The 26659-nt window shown below is 40.1% G+C and overlaps 3 protein-coding genes across 3 annotated transcripts; 1 reads left to right on the top strand and 2 right to left on the bottom strand.

The window, feature by feature from the left end:
* Positions 1-570: 570 nt before the first annotated feature.
* On the bottom strand, positions 571-5755 carry pigh (phosphatidylinositol glycan anchor biosynthesis, class H). Its single transcript, XM_057823201.1, has 4 exons — positions 5113-5755; positions 2886-3095; positions 2727-2810; positions 571-2643 (listed from the first exon to the last, which is right to left on the bottom strand). The coding sequence occupies exons 1-4, from the start codon at positions 5287-5289 to the stop codon at positions 2572-2574; spliced, it is 543 nt and encodes a 180-aa protein (XP_057679184.1). The 5' UTR covers positions 5290-5755; the 3' UTR covers positions 571-2571.
* On the top strand, positions 5670-18495 carry zfyve1 (zinc finger, FYVE domain containing 1). Its single transcript, XM_057823199.1, has 12 exons — positions 5670-7166; positions 7227-7470; positions 7581-7841; positions 7908-8122; positions 8207-8313; positions 11982-12090; positions 12154-12251; positions 12439-12556; positions 12766-12936; positions 15473-15653; positions 15729-15842; positions 15920-18495. Exons 1-12 carry the CDS (start codon positions 6678-6680, stop codon positions 16153-16155), a joined length of 2343 nt encoding a protein of 780 aa, XP_057679182.1. The 5' UTR covers positions 5670-6677; the 3' UTR covers positions 16156-18495.
* Positions 18108-26601, bottom strand: wdr21 (WD repeat domain 21). Its single transcript, XM_057823200.1, has 14 exons — positions 26462-26601; positions 26180-26307; positions 26009-26097; positions 25775-25932; positions 25625-25707; positions 25464-25545; positions 25245-25391; positions 24303-24352; positions 20780-20859; positions 20494-20586; positions 20193-20290; positions 19971-20135; positions 19788-19902; positions 18108-18904 (listed from the first exon to the last, which is right to left on the bottom strand). Exons 2-14 carry the CDS (start codon positions 26290-26292, stop codon positions 18684-18686), a joined length of 1494 nt encoding a protein of 497 aa, XP_057679183.1. The 5' UTR covers positions 26293-26307; positions 26462-26601; the 3' UTR covers positions 18108-18683.
* Between the last annotated feature and the right edge of the window lie 58 nt (positions 26602-26659).

The raw sequence follows: 26659 nt of genomic DNA, 5'->3' as shown, positions 1-26659 counted from the left end.
GAAGAAAGTTTGGAAGGACGGCCGGGTCTTGGTAGATTTGCAGTGGTCTGATGCTCCTTCCATTTCAATATGATGGCTTGCACAGAGCTCCTTGAGATGTTTAAAGCTTGGGAAATCTTTTTGTATCCAAATCCGGCTTTAAACTTCTCCACAACAGTATCTCGGACCTGCCTGGTGTGTTCCTTGGTTTTCATAATGCTCTCTGCACTTTAAACAGAACCCTGAGACTATCACAGAGCAGGTGCATTTATACGGAGACTTGATTACACACAGGTGGATTCTATTTATCATCATCGGTCATTTAGGACAACATTGGATCATTCAGAGATCCTCACTGAACTTCTGGAGTGAGTTTGCTGCACTGAAAGTAAAGGGGCCGAATAATATTGCACGCCCCACTTTTCAGTTTTTTATTTGTTAAAAAAGTTTAAATTATCCAATAAACGTTGTTCCACTTCACGATTGTGTCCCACTTGTTGTTGATTCTTGACAAAAAAATTAAATTTCATATCTTTATGTTTGAAGCCTGAAATGTGGTGAAAGGTTGCAAGATTCAAGGGGGCCGAATACTTTTGCAAGGCACTGTATATTGCTGTGGACAAAACAAAGGTTTTCTGAAATATCAGTTAGAGTCCAGTAAACTCCATTATGACGTGCACTGTATTAGGCATGTATCAGTATGAGATTCTGGCGGTATGATAACCTTCAGCCAAAATATCACTGTTTTACGGAATCACGGTATTGCAATAACAGCTCTAAAATGTGTTATCTGGGTTAAAAAAAACAAAACTTTTTTTTCCCATTGAACAGGATTTTTATTTTTCAAAACATATTAGCAAATTGGAGCATAAGTACAATGCTAAGTTAAAATACATTAAAATTATAACAAAAAATAACTGAAATTTTCTGAATAAAATTAAAATAAATACAGTCCTTTCGGTGAGCCTAAACCCACGGCTCAACATTATTAGCATCAGAAAAAAAAAAACAACAACAATTTCCCGCTTAAAAAGCGTGTGTATGATCGGTATCATGTTTACATTCTACACACTCTCTTTTTTCAACACAGACAGTTGCCAGGGAGAAAAAAAACACCCCATTTTACCACAGCTAGACACACTAAACACACTGGAGTTAACTCTTGTAACTGGCGAGAAACGTTCATGGCAGTGTTTAATAACCTTTATATTTGTATAAATGCGAAATATTGAAGGTATTGCCTCCTAGGCAGCCACCCTCCGCAAACTTGTTTTATATGTCGGTTGGCCGGCAGTCTAACTTTTCTGTAGCAGGAATATTCCCATACCAGCGATTTAGTTTTCTCAGATGGGGGAAAAAGTTCAGGAGTTTCACCTCCTCCAGCCATCGTATTGCACAGCTGACTCACTGACACAAAGCAACAACCGGTGGGGGAGGGTTGATCCTTGCATCTGCGAACAAGGGATTTCTTCCTGCATTTTTGGGACATAAAAAATATCTAATACCTTAAGAACGGTATGACGGAAAATTCTTGCGGTTTTGAAACCGTGACGTTTTCATTAGTGATGGGACGAAATGGGCCGAGGTTCCGATGCTTGTGTCGAGTAATGGGAGGGGCGTTTCCACGAAGCTTGTAGCGAGGCGCGCGTCTTTTCGGCAAAACCCGGACATGCTGACTTGAGAAGCCTCGCCGGCCGGCTGAATCTTTTGTACACTTCGGAAGTGATCCGACGTTTGGCGCGCATTGCAAACACAGTAGGCTACAGACTACGGTATAAATTGGTTGCAAAACGCAATGGCGATCGCCTGTTATCTCACATTTTGTGCATTTCGGGCTCCTGTACTTGTTACATCTGTGCGCAACAGTGCAACCAGTGCAATTTTTTTTCGAGCCTTGTCCTTTGCTTACGATGGAACCTGCGCGAAAAAAGCAATCCTCCCCTGTATGGGAACATTTTGATTTGATTGCTTTCAATAAGATAAGGGAGAAGAACTACATTAATATAAATGTGAGTGTGTGTGTACCTATCTGAACCAAACATCAACAGAATGAACAATCCATTAGTGTACTGGGAGGCACAAAAGAATACCTACCCAAATTTATATAAACTGGCACCCACATTTATCTGCACCCCAGCTTCATCTGTGCCTTGTGAAAGAATATTTTCTAAAGCTGGTGAAATATTGTCCAAAAAAAAGAAACCATTTAAAGCCAGCCACTGTGGGAAAGCTATTATTTCTCAATAAAAATGAATAACAAATTATCCTTAGTTGACCTCTTGGGCTTCTAGACCACTTGATGGCGCCATAGAGTGAATGAAGCACCATGAAGCTTTGCTACATGTGCAAACCAATTGGCTGCAAAGCTTAATTACTTCATGAGGCTTCATTTGGCCATCACTAGTTTTCATAATACGGCATACCTTGAAACCGGTAATCAGCACATGTCTACGCTGTATATACATAATGTTGTCCAAGTATATTCCTGCAGTTACTAACGGTGGAAAAACATGAGAAATAAACATATCTTATTAATAACTTCGTAAATGTAATAAATACAGTAAATAAGGACAGGTGGCTGTGTATGAGCTGTCAGCATTTTGAAAGAATCTCCTGACAACTTTTGTATACTTTAACCAAGCAGTTCAACCTTGGCTTTGAGCTCTGAAAGACAGAGGGAAAAAAAAAAAGTAATATTTTTGTCGCCTATACTAATCGTTGTAAGTCAGGTACTGCTAAATTCTCACCTGAAACAACGGCACCACGTTTGACACATCATCAGGTCTTGAAGGATCCTTCAGCAGTATACAAAGGTAGTAGATGATTTGATGCTGCAATTAGACAGACACTTCAGTTTTGTATTTTGAAAGAAGCGCAAATGTGACAAAAACAATCCTTTTACTCACCATGTAAATTGCTTCATTAATGACCACATCTTTGACTTGGCTCATCTCAATGAAGGTGCTCGTCTCCCTTCCTGATGCATAGCTGGAGGAGACCTGGATGCCCATTGAGCCGATTATGAGCACCGATTCATGGTCCACCTTCACCAGGTGGATGTGCAGCATCATTCCCAGCAGGGTTAGCAGGATGGCACCTGTGAGCACGGCTGTGTTCTACAGGGAGTAACGGAAGACCGAAATGCATGTTAATTTTTTTCCACATTTCAAATCAAGAAATATGCACTGCCAGATCCAGAGGGTGTGACAAAATATCGAAATGGTGATATATCGTGATACTTTGTATACCAAAAGGTTATTGATATGCGCCTGCCCAGAATCGACATAACGTTTTAAAAAGGTGTCAATGTCTAAAAAATATAAATAAAAAGGAACCAACAAGTTGCTACCAAAATCTTCTACCATAATAGTGTCTTAGTTAAATCTAAGGCTGCATTGACAGTGCTCGACGCCCAATCCATTTAGGCTGGGAATGTTCGTTCATTCGAAACCAGAGGATTCCCAGTTATTCTGTCCGATTTTAAGGACATTTACAGGTCACTGGCTGCTCATTTTAGGGCATTTATAGGTCATTTCCTGTTGAGTTTGAGTCACTGCCTATTTATTTGGGTGATTCCCAGGTCACTTCCTGTTCTGTAACTCAAATGAAACAGGAAGTGACCCATAAAATACCCCAAAATCAACAGGAAGTATCTGAAAATCAACAGGTAAATGACCTTAAATGGACCAAAATTACCTCATTGTCTGGCATTGGCTGCCACTCACGGCCATAGACGTCGAATCCCTCCCGCTTCAAACGGATTGAACGTCTACTAGTGATAAACTCATTCCAATTCACAGCAGAAGCTTGTGTTTCTGTTTATTAGTTGTTGTACAATATCCTACAATGATTTCCTGACCAATGGATCAATAATCGTTGTATCAACATATCGCCAGATCATCGTTATCGTGAGCTGTGTATCGCAAATCGTATCGTATCGTGAGTTACCAAGAGCTTCCCACTCCGAGTCAGAAAGAAACCTTGCTTTTGACATGAATTATTTTACTCCCCTTGCCAAAAGTAAAACAATAAAATAATCTTTCAATTTGGCTGTTCATATAGGTACTGATGAAAAGACTTTAAATCATTAATTTATTGAAATGTTGCAGTATTAAACTAGGGTGACCATATTTTGATTTTCAAAAAAGAGGACACTCAGCCCGGGCTTAAGATACTTGAATTTTACTCAAAGTTCACTCAAGATGCCTATATCACTTTAATATATTTAAAGTGTGCCCCCTCACTCTGGATGGAAAAATGCATTTTGAAGCAAAAAAAAAAATATATATATATATATATATATATATATGCAGACCAATTGAAATGTAGTCCAGTCAATACACATACACACAGTAGGCTATGTGCCAACTAAACATTTTTATAAATTACTATAGCGACAATTGTCCTTGACAAATGGTTATTCCCATTCAATTGATATTCTCATTCAATGTTCTAGATTGCACACAAACAATAACCGAAAAAAATTGACAAACTATTCAACCAGCATGTTTCCAAACGTTGCAATTGAAAACTACGTTTCCCATAATGCCTAGCGTGGTTTAACTTACTGATAGTTAGCTGAGGCATAAATCAAACTTTGCTATATAAGTTTACAATCATCGGCAGCGTAACGATGCAACACCAAACGGGATTTTACAGTCAAATCTCCGACAGAAGTCAACAGTAGCCATTATATACGTATTTATCGTAAAAAAATTAACAACTGGGCAGGCGTTGTGGCCAAATCGTCAACCCAGTAGATGGCAGAAATGCCTCATGATAGGGGTAAACTGCCACCAAAAACAAGAACAACTACTCCTTCCCTCCCTTCTTGTAGGAGCCATGTCAACTGCTGCCACCCAGCGGCCGGAGGGATTCTCTTCAAATTGGTCCCGTGAAAAATCATAAAAACCGGACATTTTTATGAATTTATAAAACCCGCCCGGACGACGAGGATACTACGTGAAAGTAGGACTTGTCCGGGCTAAAGAGGGCGTTTGGTCACCCTAATTAAACACTCTACAACTAGCAGCATATTTAAATTTGGACATTTGTAGTAGTAGTGAGGTTGACCTATAGACGGCATCTTTGCTTTATTATAACGTCAGTAATGTAATATTATTTGATACTTACTTCAGTAAAAAAGAACACCGTATAAGCAGCTAGCCAAACGGTACAGGTGTACGCCATCACCTTGGCGATAGACATTTTGGGCGAGCTGACAGTAAACTCACGGCAAAAACTGCAATGGTTTTGACAGTCCAGAGATATTGGTTTGCCACTGATGTCAGTGTAGTCTTCATGTTCCATTTTCCCCGCAGAAAAAAATAAATACAAGTTAGCACCGAAGCTAAGCGGTTAGCATTAAGCAAGGTCAGCAACAGTATACGGATGTTTCTTTTTATCGCTTCAACGATTTGGGACAAGCGAGAATTACTTTATTGAAGAAAAAGATTTAGCTGTTATAAGCAAAGTCGGTGTAATGTCATTAACGTGTAAACTAATTTAAAGCGACTAAGGTTTCAGAAAAACTTGCCAGAAATTCGGATACTTGCTATTAACACTGGGGCGTCCCAAATACACTCAAGTGAAGGTCAGAATTATGCAATTAAAGAACTATTTTACGTTACAAACAGGTAATACACATTACTAAACTTGAAATAAAAACGTAATAAACCGAGATTTAACGGAAATAATCTTTCCAGTGTGTTACAAAATAACATCAACAAAACACCGGTGTACGCCGCTGAATGTAACGAACGCTGGAATTGCAGAGCATGATGGGAAAAAAGTTCAAGCGTCATGTTAATAAAACTTGAATGTCGCTAGTTATGGAGAGACAACTAAAATAAAAATACGGCAAATAATTAATAAAATAAAAAATATTTTTTATTATGAATGACTGTAATGATTTGGTTATGCTGTTCCTACATTTCCCAGTATGCATCGCGCCCCGAATGACTTCTCAACCCTGAATAAAAACAAGCCGATCAGCTGATGTCAAAGCAACAACATCTCTTCCCAGGGTCTGACACAGTAAGCTAACTTTCTCGCCGAGGTTAGTACGTGGCACCGGGGCGCAATGTTACGTTATTATTAGCCAGCGTACACTTTTAGAATGCGTCGAGTCGGCAGTTTAGTTAAGTCGAGTCATTCCCTGTCGGCGGAGACTGTTAACCGTTGCTAGGTCAGCCGATTGACACGAAGGTTGTTATTTTCTTACACAAGTACGACTGCATGTATCGCCAATAGGTACTGACGCAACACTCGGCGAGAATATAAATATCATTGGCCACAGTGAACGACGTTTCCCTACTTGGCATTAACCAATCAGGTATAAACGAGGCAAAAGGATGCTCGATAGATAGTAGCTTTGTTTTTAGTCATCACATAAGCGAGTGACATTTACCTTTGAATTGACTAGTTATTTTAGGAAGTGTTTTTACGATTAAAGTACTCAGATTACAAAGTGTAGGGTTAGTGTTAAGGGCATGGACATTATTGTAATTTTTTTAAAAATAAAATCCCCCTGAATTAACCTTTGTCCAAAGAAAGGAATAAAGCCAACATAACAAATGGCAATGTCTGATTAGATATTGTTTGGACAGTTTAGTGCAAACTTGGATGACTAGAACTATGGTCTCAAGTTTGTGAAATTTCCCAAGCTGTGCTGATAGTGTAGTCCTCCATTGTTAACCATGAGTGGTCAAGGTCCAGCTGGAGATAAAGGCATGAGCACACCACTAGTCTGCCAGGAGAGTTACGCCTGCGGGGGCTCGGTGGAAGCCTCCTTTGAATGTGACGAGTGCAGTAGCCTTCAGTGCGCTCGTTGCGAAATGGAGCTCCACCGACAGGAGCGCATGAGGAACCACGATCGGGTTCGCATCGCCCCGGGTCACGTCCCCTTCTGCGATTCGTGCAAAGGGGATGGCGCTGGGTCAGTTTTGGCCGGGCGACTGCGAGCGGCCGTACGCTGCCAGGGATGCAAGATCAACCTGTGCTTGGACTGCCAGAAACGCACCCACAGCGGCGGGAACAAAAGAAAGCACCCCCTCACTCCATACCCCCAGGCCAAAGGTCCCGAGGCGAACAGCGTGAGTGCGGGGGAATCCGAGCTGGACATCCTGAAAGACCAGCTGGACAGGGTGTGCAGCTTTCTGTTGGTGGACGAGAAGGAGGAGATGCAGGTGAGTTCTTCGGCATACATGGATGAGAAGGAAGGATCTCATTTTAAGAGTGTTTTCTAGGTGAAGGACGAGGAGGAGTTTGTGAACAGATTGGGATGTGAAACCGACGAGCTCCTCAAGGTGGTCTCTATCTTTGGGAACACCGGCGAGGGGAAGTCTCACACGCTGAACCACACGTTCTTTCTGGGAAGAGAAGTGTTCAAAACATCGCCGACGCAGGAGTCCTGCACAGTGGGTGTTTGGGCTGCCATGGACCCGCTGCACCGTGTGGTTGTCATTGACACGGAAGGACTGCTCGGAGCTGGTAAAAGGAGATTTTGCCATTATACACCACAAAAATTGATTATATTGTGAACTTTTACACTTTCATGGAGATTACTGAAAACTAAAATCAATGTTTTTTTTTTGATTCAGGGTCCAGCCAGGGTCAGCGAACTCGCCTTCTCCTCAAAGTCTTGGCCATCTCAGATATCGTCATCTACCGGACACACGCAGATCGTCTCCACGATGACCTCTTCAAGTTCCTGGGCGATGCCTCCGAAGCCTACTTAAAGCACTTTGCCAGGGAGTTGAAAGCGACCACCACTCGTTGCGGCCTGGACGTCCCGCTATCCACGCTGGGGCCCGCAGTTATCATCTTCCACGAGACTGTGCACACCAAGCTGTTAGGATCAGGTAGAGTACCAAAACAAGGCCCTTAACCAGAAAAGTGTTGTTGACGTGACATGTTGGAATTCGTAGACAAGCCATCTGAGTCGGCAGACCGCCTCCTCCAGGAGCGCTTCAGAAAGCTGGGTCTATTCCCCGAGGCCTTCAGTTCCATTCAGTACCGTGGGACTCGTACCTACAACCCACCCACTGACTTTAGCGGCCTGCAGCGTAGCCTGGAGCAGCAGCTGGACAACAATGCCACCCGCTCGCCACGCTCCGCGGGCGTCATCTACAAGGCCCTGCAGGTCCAGCGATACCCCAGTTACCTCTTCCAAGGGGTGATATTACACAGAGAAGATTAAAAATTGCTGACTTCTTGATCCATCCAGGCTCTGAGCGAGCGTTTCAGTGGCGATATACCCGATGAGCACATGACCAGTAACTCCTTCTTCCCCGATGAGTACTTCACCTGCTCCTGTATCTGCCTAAGTTGCGGGTATGTACAATATAGTCGTTCCTAGCTATTTTTCCAATTACCCTAATTTTCACACTATAAGCCGCTACTTTTTTCCTTCATTTTGAATCCTGCAGTTTATAATCCAGTGCGTCTTATTTGTTGATTTATTTCAATGAATAGTAACACATTATTTGATAGCGCCGTCATCATTTTGACAAGACATGGGCATTACTGAAAATTATGTCACTAACTTCATTTGTGTCCAGCTCGGATCTATAAAATCCATTCAAAAGTGTGATAATTCGCCGGATAACATTAAATGCCATCTGTTATGAAATGACACTGTCATTTGCATTAATGAATGCTTATTATTAATCCTGAACGATATATCGTTTAAACATCGCCATCGCGATGTGTGCGTGGGCGAAAGTCCCATCGCAAGGACGTGCGATAGTTTAAATTTTTTTTAAATCCACATACGCCCTGCTTTCTGCTCTGCACAGAGCCTCACACCCTCCCTCTCCCAGCTCTTTGAACCTCACAGTCACTGCAGCACTTGCTTATTAAAGTTAACGATGCTAGTATCTATGATCTTGCCAAAGAAGCGGAAATCACAGCGCAGCAGCTGTCAATCATCGTTTAACTTGTTAAACAGTTTCTGCAAGGAAGCCGCTTTGGAATGAATGTGGGTGTGGGTGTGTGTGTGGAGACGTTTGAGACATATAAATTAAATGCCAGAAGTGATCATGAGGAGTTTGTAATTTCTACATGTCCACCAAGAGTCACAGCTAAGGTAGATAAACAGAAGTATTTAATAAAGCCAAGCATTTTTCTACTACAGTACTTTATTCTTGTTCAAAAATGATTTGGTTGGACTGTTATGTTTAAAACTGATCATAATTATTACATTTGAAGTGCTTAAAAACATTTATTTATTTATTTATATATAATATATATACATTTTTTAAAAATCATACTTTGGGGAAAAAGTGAGAAAAAAACATGCCTTATATGTATCTCTTTCCAATGCTAAATCTGAATAAACACATTGAGCACACACACAAAAAAATAAAAATTTGGGGGGCGGGGTGCGCAACTTCGCGGTTTTTCACTTATCGCGGCGGGTTCTGGTCCCCATTAACCGCGAAAAACGAGGGATCACTGGTTATTGTGAGTCATCCAAAGTCTTTCCAAACAGCTATTCAAGTCATCTAGTGAAAATTTCTTTAAAACAATATATATATTTTTTTAATATCGCAATATAATATCGCAACCCCCCAAAAAAATTGCAATAGTTTTTTTCCCAATATCGATCAGACCTACTTATTATTGTCTAATGGCAGTATAATGGCGCCACTGTCAAATAAAGTGTTATCAAATACCATAACTAGCAATTAATGAAACAACTGGAACAGTAACTGTAAATAATTAGCACAGAACATGAATTTTGATCGTTATTTACATCTGTAGCGCTGCAATGCATGCTTGGAGGCGTGTTAGACAACAGTATTGACAGCAGATGGCAGCAGAGCTTGACTGTCTCCCCCAAGGGAGCAGTGATGGTCAAATGAAGCTTCTTGAAGCAATGAAGCTTTGCAGCCAATTGATTCAAAGCTTCATGGTGGTTCATTTGGTCTAATGACATTCCTGTGATGTCGCTGTCAAGTAAAGTGTTACCGGTTCATATCTTTTGGTGTAAATATCCCATAATACATGTGCGGCTTATATTCCAGTGCAGCTTCTCTGATTTTCATTTTCGTGTAAAATTTGGTGGTTGGCGGCTTATAGTGTGAAAATTACGGTATAGTGGTCCTTCTAAAAAAATTAGCATATTGTGATAAAGTTAATTATTTTCTGTAATGTACTGATAAACAGACTTTCATATATTTTAGATTCATCACACACAACTGAAGTAGTTCAAGCCTTTTATTGTTTTAATCATGATTTTGGCAAAAAAGTCGAGAAAAAACAAAAATCCCTATTTCAAAAAATTAGCATATCATGAAAAGGTAGTCTAAAGAAGCTACTAACCTAATCATCTGAATCAACGAATTAACTCAAAACCCTTGCAAAAGATTCCTGAGGTTTTTCAAAGCTCCCAGCCTGGTTCATTACTCAAAACCGCAATCATGCTTAGCACAGCACATGAATTTTGATTGTTATTTACATCGGTAGCGCTGCAATGCATGCTTGGAGGCATGTTGGACAACAGTATTGACTGCAGGTGGCAGCAGAGGTTGACTGTCTCCCCCAACGGAGCAGTGATGGCCAAATGAAGCTTCTTGAAGCAATCATGGTGGTTCACTTGATCATTTGACAGTCGTATGATGCCGCTGTCAAATAGAATGTTACCGGTCAAAGGCATGAAAATCTCTCACCTTTCAGCGAAATTCACCGTTTTGAAGTCAAAAAGGGTGACCTCCGTGAATTGTGTAGCTCCGAGGAGAACATTTTCAAGGGGGGCGGGGGGAATTGGGAGATTTTTTTTAATGTCGGACGCTTGTTATGCAAGCTTTTATCGCCGCGTGCGTGCATACATTTGTGCGTGCGTGTACACGTGCGCTTTGATGACATATGAGACTCAAGTTCCTTTCCCAGAAGTTTATTGGTAATCAACACGCCGTAGAATTAAAGTTCAAACATAAAAAATAAGGAAACACGTATATTAAACACTGTAAACGTTAACATTGCTACATTGAGGCTAATGGGGAAAAAAAACAACCTACTTTAGCCTGCTATAAAATATTGGCAGTCTTCTCCAAAACGCAAACTTGCGGTTAAAAGGTGACACTTCCAACATGAAAAATCGCTGGTTAACAGCATTTGGAAACAAACAAAAAAATGATTACGGACACTACATGCAATGACAAAAAGAGCTTTTTTTGCGGAGTTTAAAGCTGACTGTGAGCGGTTTAGCGAACGTACTTCCGGTAAACATTTCAAAAATCGAATTCTGGAGTTAATCCCACATACTTCAGAATTCAGATTCTGCAATAAGACTAGCTTTAAAATGACACCCTTTATGAAAAATCTGATTGGCAATGATTATAATACTATTATATATAGTAGTATACTATAATATTAATGCTAGATATATATTTTTTAATTGTTTTAAATCTTGTTGGAAAGGCAAAGTCAGTGTTGTGAATCTGTTACATTCCATTTTTTTGCACTAGTTAATGCTATCAGCATTTGACCTCATTGTTTATTTGTGATGTATTGTTGTTATTTACGTGTTTTTTGGTACTTTAATAATGTAAGTGTTCCAAAATGTTTTTGTGAATAAATGTCATCAAAAATTATATTGCTAAATTAGTTAAAAAACAAAACAAAACAAAACAAAAAAAAAAAAAAGGGGGGGGGGGGGGGGATTATTAGATTAGTCGACTAATCGTAAAAATAGTCGGCTGACTAATCGGGAGAAAATTAGTCGTTTGGGACAACCCTAGTTGTGCAGTGTACCGGAACATATATCCTCCACACCCTTCTCACCTTTTTTAACCCCTGACCCATTTTCGTGCTTGCGGTCAATATATTTTGGTGTAAATATCCCATAATACAGTGAGGACAGCTGCGGCTTATAGTCTAGTGTGGTTTATCTATGAACAAATGCCGTTTTCGTGTCGAATTCGGTGGGTGGCGGCTTATCGTCAGGTGCGCCTTATAGTGCGAAAATTACGGTACTTAATGTGAATTGTCACTTTCAGGTCAGGTTGTAAAAGAAGCATGAATCACCTCAAGGAGGGTGTGGAACACGAAGCCAAACATAGATGCCGCTACTCCGCTCAGAACGACAACCGCATCTACACGTGCAAGGTTAGCGTTCACGTTACGATGCCTTTAAAGAGGACCTGAGCGTTTGAATGCTAAACTTTCCAGGCTTGCTACGAAGGAGGCAAGGAGGTGATCGTGGTTCCTAAGACGACAGCCTCGTCTGACTCGCCATGGTTTGGCTTGGCCGTCTACGCCTGGTCTGGGTGAGAAACAGCAGGAAATACGATAATCTCAGCGATATTAGTCGTGAATCAGCTATTTGGCTAGGATACTTAACAGTCCTATTAAAAATACTTACAGTGAAACATTTTCAAAGCCCCGTACTCAAGTCTGTAAAATATCATTTCAAAGCCCAATATTCCATTGTGGTATTTTCCATTTCAATTTCAGATATGTCATTGAGTGTCCCAACTGTGGAGTGATTTACCGTAGCAGGCAGTATTGGTACGGAAACCAGGATCCAGTGGAAACAGTGGTCAGAACAGAGATCCAGCACATCTGGCCAGGGGTGAGGCAATAAGTAATACTTTTAGTGGTTTGGCTTGGGTTTGTCAACAAATAACAAAAGATAGTTTCCCCAAAAGCTGTTATTATGCAGGAACAAGGATAAAAGAAAGTCATCCGCTGGCTTCTGTGTATATTCCACAGTTTTTTAGCTGGCAAGAACGCACTTCCATTGAACCACCTGCAACAATGACGTGTTTGTCCTCATTTCAGTCTGATGGCTTCCTGAAAGACAACCACAATGCCGCTCAGAGGCTGCTGGACGGAGTCAAGTATATCTCCCAGTCAGTATCGGAGCTCAGCGTCAAGCCGGCCAAAGCGGTCACCTCCTGGCTCACAGACCAGATTGCGCCCACTTACTGGACACCCAACTCGCTCATCCTGGTGTGTACAGTGAAAAAGGCATCCTAATGTTTTAAAAGAGGCTTTGAGTGATAAATAAGTGGTAATTAGTTATGTGAGTTTGGGATTAATAATTGGTAATAACTAAGGATGTAACAGTACTTGTAATAGTATTGAACCGTTTCGGTACGTGGTGCTCGGTTCGGAACGGACGCGTACCGAACGAGTTTCTGACGTAATATAACCCTTACTTTTCGAGGCTGTGAGTCGATCGGGTTACAGTTTCTTTGTGTAGATTATATTTACTCCGTCTTCTCTACTATAATGAGGACGAACACGGTAGGACAGTATAACCCAAAAACGTCTACGGCGCGACAACGTGGCCGCCGCGAGAACCCAGTGAAACGCGGGCGTTAGTCAATCACCCAATGCACACCAGTCGCAGTGCGGCCACGTGTTTGATGCGTCCCAGAAGCGGCTCAACGCGACGCACGTGAAAAGAACAGCATAGTTTATTATTTGACGTGAGATAAATAAAATGACATAAATAAATAAAAAATAAAACAAATACTACTACTACTGCTAATAATTGAAATCAGCAATGGAGATAAGCACAAGAGGAATAGAAAACAAATAGATTGACATATATAGACAGTTATGATACGCAGTGTTTAACAAAAGCGTTTTTAGCCCTGATTTAAAGGAGCTAACAGTTTGAGCATACTTCAGACCTTCAAGTAACTTGTTCCAGAGGTGAGGAGCATAATAACTAAATGCTGCCTCACCCTGCTTGGTTCTTGTTCTTGGAACATACAGGAGACAGTTTCCAGATGATCTTAGGGGTCTAGATGTTTCATAGGAATCTAACAAATCAAGCATGTATTTTGGTCCAAGGCCATTAAGTGTTTTGTTGACGAGCAGTAGTATTTTATAGTCTATCCTTTGACTCACTGGAAGCCAGTGTAACGATTTCAAAACTGGTGTAATGTGGTCCAGTTTCCTTGTATTTGTGAGGACTCTGGCTGAAGCATTCTGTACTAGCTGCATCTTCCTGACTGATTTTTTTTATTTTTTATTAAGACCCGTCAATATACCGTTGCAGTAGTCCAATCTGCTGAAAATGAATGCATGCATAAGTTTTTCCATGTCTTGTTGAGTCAGAAGCCCCTTAATTCTGGCTATATGTTTTAGGTGGTAATAAGCAGATTTAGTGACGGACTTCAGATGGCTATCAAATTTTAGGTCTAAGTCAATAATTACGCCAAAGTTTCTGACTTGATTTGTAGCTCTAAGTGACATTGTGCTAAGGTGCCTGCTTATCTTTGACCTTTCCTTTTTCAGCCCAAAAATGATCACTTCTGTCTTCTCCACATTTAGCTTTAGAAAATTCTGGCACATCCATTCGTTGATTTGTTGAATGCGTTTACTCAGGGATACTAAAGGACTATAATCATGTGCGGACACAGAAATGTAGTGTGTGTCATCTGCATAGGTGTGATGGGAGATGCCATACTGTACCATAATCTGAGCTAGGGGAAGCATATAGATGTTAAATAAGAGTAGTCCATGAATCGACTCTTGAGGGACTCCACACGTGAATTTGGTTCGTTCTGACTGATGGTTTCCGATTGACATAAAGTAATCCCTATCATGTAAATAAGATGTTAACCACTGAAGAACAGTGTCAATAAGCCCTACCCACTGTTCCAATAGAATGCGGCGCTGAGATACATAGTAGCAGAACAGATGATTTGCCTGCATCGGTATTCCGACAAATATCATTTAGGACTTTGATAAGCACAGTCTCGGTGCTGTGTTGTGGGCGAAATCCAGACTGAAATGAGTTAAAAAGATTGTTTTGCATCATAAAACGGGTACAAATGACTCATGACCCCCAGTAAATTACCAAAGATTTTTTTAGATCATGTCTCTATGAGTGGAAATGCATCTACGATTGAAATTTCAGACCTCGACCTATTTTCTAAGTGGGTGAACTTGCAAAATCAAAAGGGGTGCAAATACTTCTACTCCTCACTGTATGTGTGTATCATTTTAAAATATGCCTGAGATGTATTAACAAGCTTTACTTTGAAAATTTGAAATAAAATAATCCATCCAATAACAAAACTGGAATGCAATTTAAAATACTTTAGTTGGTGAATGTTATGCATGTCAAAATATGCTTGAAATGTACATTTGTAGAAAGAATGAACAAACTTTTAAATAATTTTAACGCTAATAAATGACAATTAACAGTAGGTAACATTTGTCAAAAAAAGCAAATGTGCTCATTTATTTTTTAGAACAAATATATTTATAAAAAATGTAATTAGAAGTGTTACTTTAAAATTTACATTAATAAATGCAAGTATGCCAATATTAATTTTTCAGTTACATAAAAAAAGCCTATGTACTTACGGATTACTTTGTGTTTGCTTGTTTTGTCTTGAAATGTTTTTTTTTTTTATATATATATTTAGAAGGGGTCAGTTGACATAAAAATGAATTCAAACTTTGACTCACGTGAATGTTTGGTGGTAACAGTTGAAGTTTTTACATCACCGCCTGTAATGCACAGAAATGCCACAAATGTGCGGTGGACTTCCAAACCAACGACACCAAGCACCACTGCCGAGCCTGCGGCGAGGGCTTCTGCGATGCTTGCTCCTCCAAAACCCGCCCGGTCCCAGAAAGAGGCTGGGGGCTGGCACCCGTCAGAGTGTGCGATGCCTGCTTCCAGAACAGAGGAATCCCTACTGGTGTGCAAATTCAGTACTCAATCATTTCCACCATGATCTACAGAACTCTGGCTGACATGCGGGTGTCTATTTTAGAGCTTCTTGATGCAGCCTTGGAAGAGGAAGGTGGTACCTTTATAGCAAGAAAGGTCGGGGAGGCAGTTCAGAACACCTTCGGCGCTGTTGTTGGCGCCATTGACATACCGCTCGGTAAGAAGTTAAATGCTAGTCTTTCACTTAGCAAACACTCAGAATTACTTTAAATTTGTGCTCCATGTGTCCGCCAGGTCTGGTGAAGGATGCCGCACGTCCCGCTTACTGGGTCCCAGATCAGGATATCCGTGCCTGCTGCGGCTGCCAGAGGGACTTCTCGGCCTCTCGCCTCTCCATCCACCACTGCCGCGCCTGCGGTCAAGGCGTGTGCCAGGACTGCTCGCAGGAGCGGCGCGCCGTGCCCTCTCGGGGTTGGGATCACCCGGTGAGGGTCTGCAGCGTTTGCAGCCAGAAGACCGGGGAACTCTAGCAGGACTTCAAAATCACGTGGACTCCTTTGTGTCTGGCTCTTCCAGTTGCGATTGACGACATTACCCATTTTAATCTATTGTCTCGAAGAAACTTAAATCTCACAAAGGAAAATCAAATTACGTTTTGGACAATCCCTTTTGGACTTCGGATTGTAATCGTTGATAGGGCCATCATGTAGTCCCTAAATTTACGTCCTATACTGTTTGTCAAGGTCAGCGTTGGGGAGTTATGAGAAAAGGGGGCACAAGCACAGCCATTCACAACGAAAATTCAGTTGTCCCATTAAATCATCAATGGACTAATATTATAACAGTACTGTGCAAAAGCCGCCATTATCTTAGCAGCCTGGGTAACTATACATAAATCCTCACATATTTAGTTATTTGTGTATTTTTTGTGGGCCTTTCCTCCTGACAAACTCCTATATATTTACTATTTTCTTTGCTCAGGCCAAAGCAATAAATATATTACTTTATTGCCATTTTGATTCCAAGGAACTCGTATGAGGAGGAGCTTCTGAATGATATTGTATGTTGACAAACATATCAACATAAAGTAATACTAGTCGTCATCATCCTGTGGTTTCATAGAGATGTTTAATTTAGACAAAAGTACTGCTATGACACAGTAATTACTAGGGGTGTGACAAAATATCGAAATGATGATATATCGTGATACTTTGTATCCCAAAAGGTTATCGATATGCTTTTGTCAAGAATCGACTTCAAATGGATTGAACGTCTACGAGTGATACTCATGCCAATTCACAGAAGAAGCTTGTTTTTCTGTTTATTAGTTTTTTGTAGAATATCCTAGAATGATTTCCTGATCAATGTATCGAAAATCGTTGTATCGCTATATCGTCAGATCATCATTATCGTGAGCTTTGTATCGTATCGTATCGTGAGGTACCAAGCGGTTCCCACTCCTAGTAATTACTGTATGGTATGAATTAGGGATGTCCCAATCCGATCACGCGATCACCCCATTTTTCAAATTCATTTTAAAAACCTATTTGGTTTTCTGCTTCACGCTCATACAGTGCCAAACCCTCCCTCCTAAGCAGTGCAGCCAAACTGTCCAGTGCAGCTTGCGTTTGGTACTTAAAGTTCACGATAATTGACAAGTTTGTAGCTTTGATCTTGCCAGAGAAGCTTAGTGGCGTTACAATCGAAGGCAAAAATGTGTCAATCATCGTTAAACTTGCTCCCAGTCATAAGTGTGCTGTGGCAACTCATTGTGTGAGAGCCTGTTCTCAACAGCATGAGCGTCAAAGCATAAGTGTATTTGCGCAATGAAGCATTTAATACAGACAAGCATTTTTCTATTTTATTCGTGTTTAACAGTAATTACCGTTAAGAAGGCATATGAAGGAAGGAAACAGTAACATGTTTGGAACTTTGCTTCAAATAAAAAAAAATTTCGGTATCAGATCGTCTCTGTATTGGCAGCTTCTCAAAATCAGGTGACTTGGACTGGGGTGCAAAAATATGCTATCGGGACATCCTTAGTATGAATCTTTTGCACAGTACTGTTTTTAGTCCACGTTGGTAAGAAATTTGTTATCCATGTCATTGCCTTCCCGCCTTAAAAAATGTTAACCATCTGTGGTCATTGTTGAATATATCGTATAGATGCATTCCAACGAATATGTAAAAAAAAAAAAAAAAAAAGTCAAACCCTATCCAATCTAGTAACCCCACAAGCTTTTTGTTAGTTATTATACTTTAAAAAGGCGGATATTCCCATAAAAGTAAAGCCTTAATTATGACTTGAAATTTCACATTGACATTACTTTGTTTACACCATTGGATGAACTTGTTAGCAATACACCATTGTTGAGGCTGGACCCTCAAAAATGTCCTCACTCACGATATCTTGGAATGACTTGAATCTTAAGCAATGCAAACAAATTAAGGTGTGTCACAAAAGATATATCCTAACTATTACAACGGCAGAGAAGATAAGGGGAAAGCAGTAGTTCGGATTTGAAATACTGTATATCGTTTTGTGACACCGGTCCTGTAACGTTTCTGACATGCCTCACGAGTACTTTTTTCAGGTGGTTTTGAAACATATCCTTAGTATATCTGCCAAGAATACATCTGCATGTGAGAATGGTATTTTTGATGTTGCAACGATTTATTTTCAGGACATTTTTTTTTCTTTTCAGTGCGGTTTAATGATATCAGAAGAAGTGTCTTTAAATCAACTCGTTTGGTGAGCGATCTCAATCTGAAAACAAGTGCTGTATATAACAGTTAAAAACAAATAAAACACTAAAACAAGGGCACCCCGCTCAAGGAACAAACTGCAAACTTGTGCTGTCTTTTTTTTCCTGCATGTTTTCTTGCTTTTGAACTGCTCATCAATTAAACTTGTAAACGTTTTCCATTATTTTTCCAATGATCTAATGAAAATATTAGAAGTAGCTCTCACCGTAACGAAGTGCAGTTCAACATGGCTGCATCTTTATGTGTAGAACGAAACTTTGTTGTGCTGGTGTAGCTAAAGTGTCTCTTTCAATCAGACTTCCTGAAGCTCCCTGTCATCCACGTTGTAGGGGAAGTAGTAGAGGTTTTTCCTGACGGCCATCAGCAGGCCAGGGGCCCCCGTGCGGCCACCGACACTGGAGGAGAACACTATGCTGGGGATGGCGTCATTGGCAGCCGGGTGAGGTGACGGGATAGTCCTTAGGAGGTGACTGTCCCGCAGGCTCCAGATCCTTGTGTAGCAGTCCTGACCCACTAAGGAGGAAAAAAAAAAAAATCTCACAGCAAATTTTCCTTCTTTGAGCTGCCTTTTCTTTCTTTTATTGCCAACAAAGGGTACATAACAAAGTATTTAGATAAACTTGTGGTATTGACCAAATACTTATTTTCCACCATGATTTGCAAATAAATTCTTTAAAAATCAAACAATGTGATTTTTTTTTTTCTTCCACATTCTGTCTCTCATGGTTGAGGTTTACCCATGTTGACAATTACAGGCCTCTATAACATTTTCAAGTGGGAGAACTTGCACAATTAGTGGTTGACTAAATACTTATTTGCCCCACTGTATGACAGATATTATTTTGTGTCATCCGGCAAATTATCTCACTTTTCAATGGCTGTAAAAGATCCGAGCTGGACATAAATGGAGTTAGTGACATTATTTGCCTGATGACATGTACCGTAATGACATCTGTCATATGCATTAATGCCCATGATAGTGTCAGGTCATAATTATGACGCTCTTATGGCAGTCTTAGGATGCTGCTGTCATAAAGTGTTACCTATTAACCCAAATAAATCAACAAATAAGCCGCACTAGACTATAAAGCACACGATTCAAAATGAAGTGAAAAAGTAGCGGCTTATAGTACGAAAATTACAGTATATACATGTTCTTTTTTTGTTTTTTTTTTAAATTATACTTTGGGGGTAAAAAAGTGAAAAAACATGTCCTATGTATCTCTTTCCAATGATAAAACTGAATAAATACATGGAACACACACACACAAAAAAAAGGGTTGCGCTACTTCGCGGTTTTTACTTATCGCGGCGAGTTCTGGTACCCATTAAACGCGAAAAACGAGGGTTGACTGTACATCTACTTAATGACACAAAAAGCACATTAGTCTCCTACCAGCCAAGAGAAGTCCCTCGGGTTCGCTAACATGGATGGGGAGGTAGGCGTACTCGTTGTAGTGGCCCTTGTACTCCTGCACTTGCTTCATGACTCTTATGTCCCACAGCTTGATCTGACAGAGTGATCCCAAATCTTGTGATGTCCCATTTGTAAAGATGAGATAAAAGCGCGATTCCTAACCTGGCCCGACATGTCTGCAGCCACCAGGTAGTTCTCGTCTTTCAGTATTCGCAGTGAAGTGACTGCAGATTCTTGCCAGAAGACCATTGCCTTGCGGTTGCTCGGCTCCCGTGCGTCAAGGCTGAAAATCTCCCCAGACCGGGAGCCATTGAACAGCAAGGGGATCTGCACAGATTACTTGTCATGCTAAAGACAGGTACAATCATGGACATGATAACTTACATCAACACAAAACTGCTGCGCCAGGACGTCGCTGCCGACATCGATTGTTAGTTTTTTCCCTGTAATGGCTTGTTGCAGGATCACCTTCTGAGATAAACCTGCCAATCAGACACAATTACACCCTTAGACATACAAGCACTCTTCGCTAAAAACTAAAATGGACAAATGTATCGAGACAGTGGTAATATTTACAAACTGATTTTGGTCACCACTGGTTCACACTTATGTACAATTTAAAATCCTCGGTTAATATGCAGAATACCCATACATCCCAATTTTAGTCCACTTTTATGACACTAACCTGCACTAAACAACTTGTCAAACCGTGGGTGTCGACACCAAGCACAGCACCAGGCTGTAGAGATCTTAAAACTGCAACGCAAGCCTGGGTGATCTGCGGACGGAAGGGAACACTTCATTAAATACACTTTAAGATAAATGCACACAACATTTTAGTTAAATTTGGTAATCGAATGAATGAATGAACTGTTAGGTATAGCTCATTATTTCTGCTGTAAACCACAATCGATGCTAAATATGATGAGAGAGCTAAAAAAAAAAAAAAACAATCATTTGAAGCAATTTACTTGGACTGGTGTTGCTGAAGATTGAAGCGGGAAGCAAAGTGACGAAGCCAGGTTTGTCCGCAATCCCCAACAGGCACAGTCTGGCTTCAGTTAAGGGAAATATGAAGTGAAGCAAAAACATAAGCAAACCATATGGTCTTTCTATAAGGCAGATTTTCCCACAATGCAGTTGGGTCAGGAACACATTACACTAAAGGTGTGACAAAACATCGAAACATGATATATCGTGATATTAGGCCTGAACAATATATTGATTGAATATCGCCATCGCGATGAGCGCATGCGCAATAGTCCTATCGCAGGATGTACAATTATTACTTTTTTTTGGAACATGTAAACTTTTGGTTTGCTTTAAAAAAGCAGCAAGTGTGCAGAGACATGGCTTCCTGTATACCTTTTATACAGTATATAGCAATCTTCATCATTCACAGATAAACCCCCTTAGCCTAGATTAAACGGTATGATATGAATGCAGTCTCATAGAACGGTTTTGCAATTTCAGTTCTTAAATAAATGAATAAGAAATAAAAATACAATTAAATTGAAGACCCATCAATCTATAATACAACAATAAAAAATCATATAAAATTATTCTAAAAATATATTTATAATGAAGTACTGTATATGAGAAATTGTTTAAAGAATTTAAAATAAAAGAACAAAAAACAAGGATAAATGAGGAAAAACAAAGGGGAAACTCAGAAAAAAAAATCTAATAATGGAATACACTAATACAAAAACATGTTGAGTCAACCAGTCTTCCCAAACAGAGCTATTCAAGTCATCTGGTGAAAATTCTTATTTTAATATACACATCGCAATAAATTGCAACCCCCCCCCAAAAACGCAAGTTTTTTCCCAATATCGTTCATCTCTACGTTGTATCCTAGAAGGTTATTGATATGATCCAAGAAGTTGTTAGCAGAATCTTCCACTAGAATAGAGTTTCTGTTAACTCAATGGCCACGGATGGCACTAAATGGCCAATTCATTTAGACTGGGAGGACCAAATGAATGTTCGTTCATTCGAAACCAGAGCATTCACAGTGAGTCTTTCCGATTTTCAGGGCATTTACAGGTCGCTTCCTGTTGAATTTGAGTCACTGCCTATTCATTTGGGGAGATTCCAGGTCATTTCCTATTTTGTAACCCAAAATCAACAGCAAGGTACGGTTGATTGGCTGATGACTTGACCCACCCCGACACACACATGCACGCTCACACTTGCTAAGCCCCGACAGAAATACATGTCGACAACATGCCGACTCTTCCGCCCCCTTCGAAGAGGAAGGATATTAGAAGTTTTTTTTCAGCCAGCAGCAGCCACTGTAATTTAAAAAGATACCAATGTTGTGGAGGTGGGAAACACACCACTAATTTTGCTACTGAAAGTCCGACCTGTATCAGAGTTAGCATAACTTTAAACTGTGTCAACTTGCTAACCTGCAAAACTCGCGTAGGCATCTGATTAGAGAAAAGTGTTTTGTGTTTGTATTTTCTACTGTTAACATTAATTAAACTGTGAGAAATGTAGTGAACTCTGCTGGAAACTACAGAACCAGAAAAATGTCAGCAAGAAGCTGCTTACAGAGAGATGGGTGCTGCATAACGTCATATGTTGCTCACACAACACAACATGCACACCACATAATCATAATTAACTATGTACAGCAGGGGTCCCCAAACTTTTTCCTGTGAGGGACACATTACTTTTCCCTTCTCTGATGAGGGGCCGGGGTCAGTTTGTAACAGAAAAGGTGTGATGATTGCAGGAGTGCCTAAATGTAAAAATTTATTGTTTTTCAGAAAGCCACAATCAAATAACCCTTTCTGGATTCTTTACGGAACAAAAGTAAATAAAAAAAAAATAATAATAATAATAACAATATAATACAATATAATATAATACATAGGGCTGTCAAAATTATCGCGTTAACGGGCGGTAATTAATGTTTTAAAATTAATCACATTAAAATATTTGACGCATTTAACGCACATGCCCTGCTCAAACAGATTAAAATGACACCACAGTGTCATGTGCACTTGTTACTTGTCTTTTTGGGTGTTTTGTCGCCCTCTGCTGGCGCTTGGGTGCGACTGATTTTTTGGGTTTCAGCACCATTGTGTAATTATTGACATCAGCAATGGTGAGCTACTAGTTTATTTTTTGATTGAAAGTTTTACAAATTTTATTAAAACGAAAACATTAAGAGGGGTTTTAACTTACAATTTCTATAACTTGTACTCACATTTATCTTTTAAGAACTACAAGTCTTTCTATCCATGGATCGCTTTAACAGTTAATAATGTTATTGCTGTCTTGTTGATTTATTATTATAATAAACAAATACAGTACTTATGTACTGTATGTTGAATATATATATCCGTCTTCTGTCTTATCTTTCCATTCCAACAATAATTTACAGAAAAATATGGCATATTTTATAGATGGTTTGAATTGCAATTAATTACGATTAATTCATTTTTAAGCTGTGATTAACTCGATTAAAATTTTTAATCGTTTGACAGCCCTAATAATATAATATGATATAATACAATAAAATAAATAATAATAACACTGTTAACAATATTATATAATAAATAATAATAACACTATTAATTAAATCGATAATAACCAAATAACCCTCTCTGGGTTCGTCACAGAAAAAAAAGCCAGGAAATAAATAACACTAATGAGGAAAAAAAAAATTTTTTTGTTCAAGGGGTCGGACCACATGTGGAGGCGGGGTGTATCCGTATTATTTGGGGACCCCTGATGTAAAGTAAAAAAAAAAAAAAAAAAAGGTTTTGTGGGGGCGAGGTGCCGCGAGCTACCCACACTTGCGCGATAGACTGGTTGATCTTGATCAACGTAATGAGCACCCCCTGATTTAGCATATCAATTAATTGGGTTCATATTCATGAGAAATGTAGCCCTGCCCCCTGGTCACCCAATCTGTTTAGTCTTATTAATTTCCCCTCCCTAGCAAAAAATGTACATGCAGGTTATGCTGTGATATTGCAGCTACCAATGTTATTGGATTCACAGCAGCAGGATGAAAAGAGCTTGTTTTTCTGTTTATTACTTGTATAGTAAAATATTGTAGAATTATTTCCTGACCAATGTATCAATAATTGTTACACCAACATATTGTGAGATAATTTATATCGTGAGCCATGTATCGCAAATCTTATCGTACCGTGAGGTACCCAGAAGCTCCCATCCCTATCCATCACCACCATAAATATGGGTTCACTATATTGTACAATAAACTATAATTCAAAAGATAATTCAAAATTCACTACACAATCTGGAATGTCAAAAATTGTTATTCTATAATTTCTGCGTCCTATGGTATACTGGGGGCGGGATTCAATAAGCATTGGCTTCTCCCGTCTGCCCTTTTCTTTTCGGGTTGAATTAAATGTAAACACATAAAAATGCTGTATGTTTGTTTGAATTTGTCATGCCTGAAGGGAAAATAAATAAATAAATAAATAAATAAATTTAAGCAGAGGATACAACACATGAGAGTCCGGATAGTTGACTGTGGCCCAGCAAAGGGAATTCACCTGAAACACATAAATAGGGATTAAAAACGCAAGGTATTGCTTACTGATGACTAAACAATATATTGATGTTTTCCAATCTGAATTTCGTTGTTATCTTGACAATGACAAATAAACTCTGAATCTGTTCTCACTATCATGTGTCACGATTATTAGAACCAACTTTTTTGTTCATTCACCACCACACCTCAAAAATATCTGTCACACTCAGCAAGAGCAGCACATTATTTTTAAAAGATTAAATCCACCAGGATGTCACATGACAGTTGGACGATGGTTAAGATGGAGGATGCTAAAGCTGATGCTAACGTGAATGCTTGGCTAATGCTAGGAGTTACATTTAGAGTGTTAGGATCACTCAGTAAACAGCCTAAAAGGCTAAAAAAAACGCAAGGTATTGCTCACTGATGACTAAATAATGTATTTATGTTTTTATGTTCTCATTTTTATGTGCTACAATTATTAGAACTAACGTTTTTGTTCATTCACCTCCACACCTTAAAAATATCTTTGTCAGACTCAGCAAGAACAGCACATTATTTTTAAAAGATTAAATCCACAAGGACGTCACGTGAGAGTTGGAGGATGGTAAAGATGGAGGATGCTAAAGCTAATGCTAACGTGAATGCTTGGCTAATGCTAAGAGTTACATTTAGAGTGTTAGGCTCACTCAGTAAACACCATAAAAGGCTAGCAAGATAAAAAAAAAAATCTTTCCTATAGCAGCCTGCTTTCAAGCTGCTGCAGGGTTCTTCCGGGGTCCGACTGTCAGTCAGCAGCGGCCACAGGTACCCACAGAGAAGCCTGATCAAAATCCTATTTATTGGCTTATTCTTTGTTGTTAATCGGCCGATGTTGGAAAAAAGTCCACATATCGGCCGGCTCGAATTCTTACCTTGCGGTCAGTGATGAAAGGGTTGTCACACATTTCCACAGACAGAGACCCACTGGAGTCATTTCGATTGAAGCTCATGTAGCCATACTTGCAGCCCCCGTGAGACATCTCGTTGACGGTGAACACTTGCTCGCACTTGGAGTCGGCCTGCAGGCAAAATGCGATGAAGTCCACTTGGCATTTAAGTTCTCAACTACATGTTTAGTGGAGATCACCAACCACAATGGTTCTGAAGTCGTCCGTACTCCGGTGGTCCAGCTTGTGGCGTCTCATGGAGCTTATCTTTCCCTCGTGGACCCGCCTGAAGATGGTTGTACACGGTCATATAATGTTGCAGGTGAAGAGTGCAGGTGATTGACAGTTTAGCAATAATACGGTACCTGCAGTAGGACATCTCAGGTAGCAATCCAAAATGTCGATTCTGAAGGAGCAAGGATGCATTGAGTCCTGCCCTCGGTGCTTTCTAAAAGCAAGACACATTGTGATTAGTTTTAGAAGTTTCCACATGAATGCAATGTAAATTGTACTACTTTTGTCGGCTTTGCATCCTCCACGAGCATCCTCATTCTCTCTTTTTCACGTTCCTTATCCCGCAGCTTCTCTCGGGTCAGAGGGTTGCAGTTGTTGTGCCCCGGCAACAAGCGGAAGTATCGGTTCTTCTCTGGGTCAAAGTAGAAACCTGGAAGTTCTGTTTATTAAAAAACAAACTGTTGTAGTCTGTATCAAGCTCAAGCTTCCTCTTTTTTATTGGTCTTAATTCTGACCTGGGGCCCCACTGCTGTCTGAGGAGGAAGAAGTACTAGCTTGGCTGTCAGATACTCTGGACGAAGGTCCTGCATCATCATACCAATTCCTGCGAGTAAACAATAAGGCTTGCAGAGATTATTTTGGACGTCTGTCGCCGTCAGTGGCAGCCAAAGACTTTATTTCCAAACCTGTCGTCCCGTGAGGGTCTCCAATGTCTTCCTTGGTACGGTGTCCTGTCTCGACTGTGACTTCGCTGTCCTCTTTGGGCTCGTTGCCCCTCTTTCCACTTCCAACTCTTCATCCAGCAACTCTGCTCCTAACGGAGTAGTAGAAACCACGTTGTCGGTTTTGTTTGTGTCCCGCAATCACTTCCAGCGTGGAGCTAGCTTTCTTTAAGCCAAAATTGGCAACAGTTGCAATTCCTGACCAAATATAGCAGCAAAAAATAATACATTCGTGGCAAACCTTACATTTCTGACTGCGAACTTAATGTCTTGTCCAACAACTAGGAGGTTTTGTAGTTTCGAGTAATTTTTAAGTTTAATAGCCTCCCGGTGAGGTTCCGCTATTAGTCCCGCCTTTGATATATTGCCATTGGTCCATCATTGACAACATATGACGTAGAGATATTTGATTGGTTGTTGTTTTCTGTTGGAGAATATTTCGGC

This window comes from Corythoichthys intestinalis, chromosome 19 (genome assembly GCF_030265065.1).
Source record: "Corythoichthys intestinalis isolate RoL2023-P3 chromosome 19, ASM3026506v1, whole genome shotgun sequence".
NCBI classification, from domain to species: domain Eukaryota; kingdom Metazoa; phylum Chordata; class Actinopteri; order Syngnathiformes; family Syngnathidae; genus Corythoichthys; species Corythoichthys intestinalis.
The sequence above is the reverse complement of the archived record's forward strand: the minus strand, read 5'-3'. Positions and strand labels throughout refer to the sequence as shown.

Excerpts from the sequence above, each read along its gene's own strand:
- wdr21 (XM_057823200.1), bottom strand. The coding sequence starts at position 26,292 with ATGAAGAGTTGGAAGTGGAAAGAGGGGCAACGAGCCCAAAGAGGACAG. Across the intron at positions 25,392-25,463 it reads ACGACTTCAGAACCATTGTG|GCCGACTCCAAGTGCGAGCA; the intron begins GTTGGTGATCTC and ends TTTTGCCTGCAG. Across the intron at positions 24,353-25,244 it reads CTTTCATCACTGACCGCAAG|GTGAATTCCCTTTGCTGGGC; the intron begins GTAAGAATTCGA and ends TATGTGTTTCAG.
- pigh (XM_057823201.1), bottom strand. The coding sequence starts at position 5,289 with ATGGAACATGAAGACTACACTGACATCAGTGGCAAACCAATATCTCTG. Across the intron at positions 2,811-2,885 it reads TTAATGAAGCAATTTACATG|CATCAAATCATCTACTACCT; the intron begins GTGAGTAAAAGG and ends GTCTAATTGCAG. Across the intron at positions 2,644-2,726 it reads ACGTGGTGCCGTTGTTTCAG|AGCTCAAAGCCAAGGTTGAA; the intron begins GTGAGAATTTAG and ends TCTGTCTTTCAG.
- zfyve1 (XM_057823199.1), top strand. The coding sequence starts at position 6,678 with ATGAGTGGTCAAGGTCCAGCTGGAGATAAAGGCATGAGCACACCACTA. Across the intron at positions 12,091-12,153 it reads ACCGCATCTACACGTGCAAG|GCTTGCTACGAAGGAGGCAA; the intron begins GTTAGCGTTCAC and ends TAAACTTTCCAG. Across the intron at positions 15,654-15,728 it reads GAACAGAGGAATCCCTACTG|AGCTTCTTGATGCAGCCTTG; the intron begins GTGTGCAAATTC and ends TGTCTATTTTAG.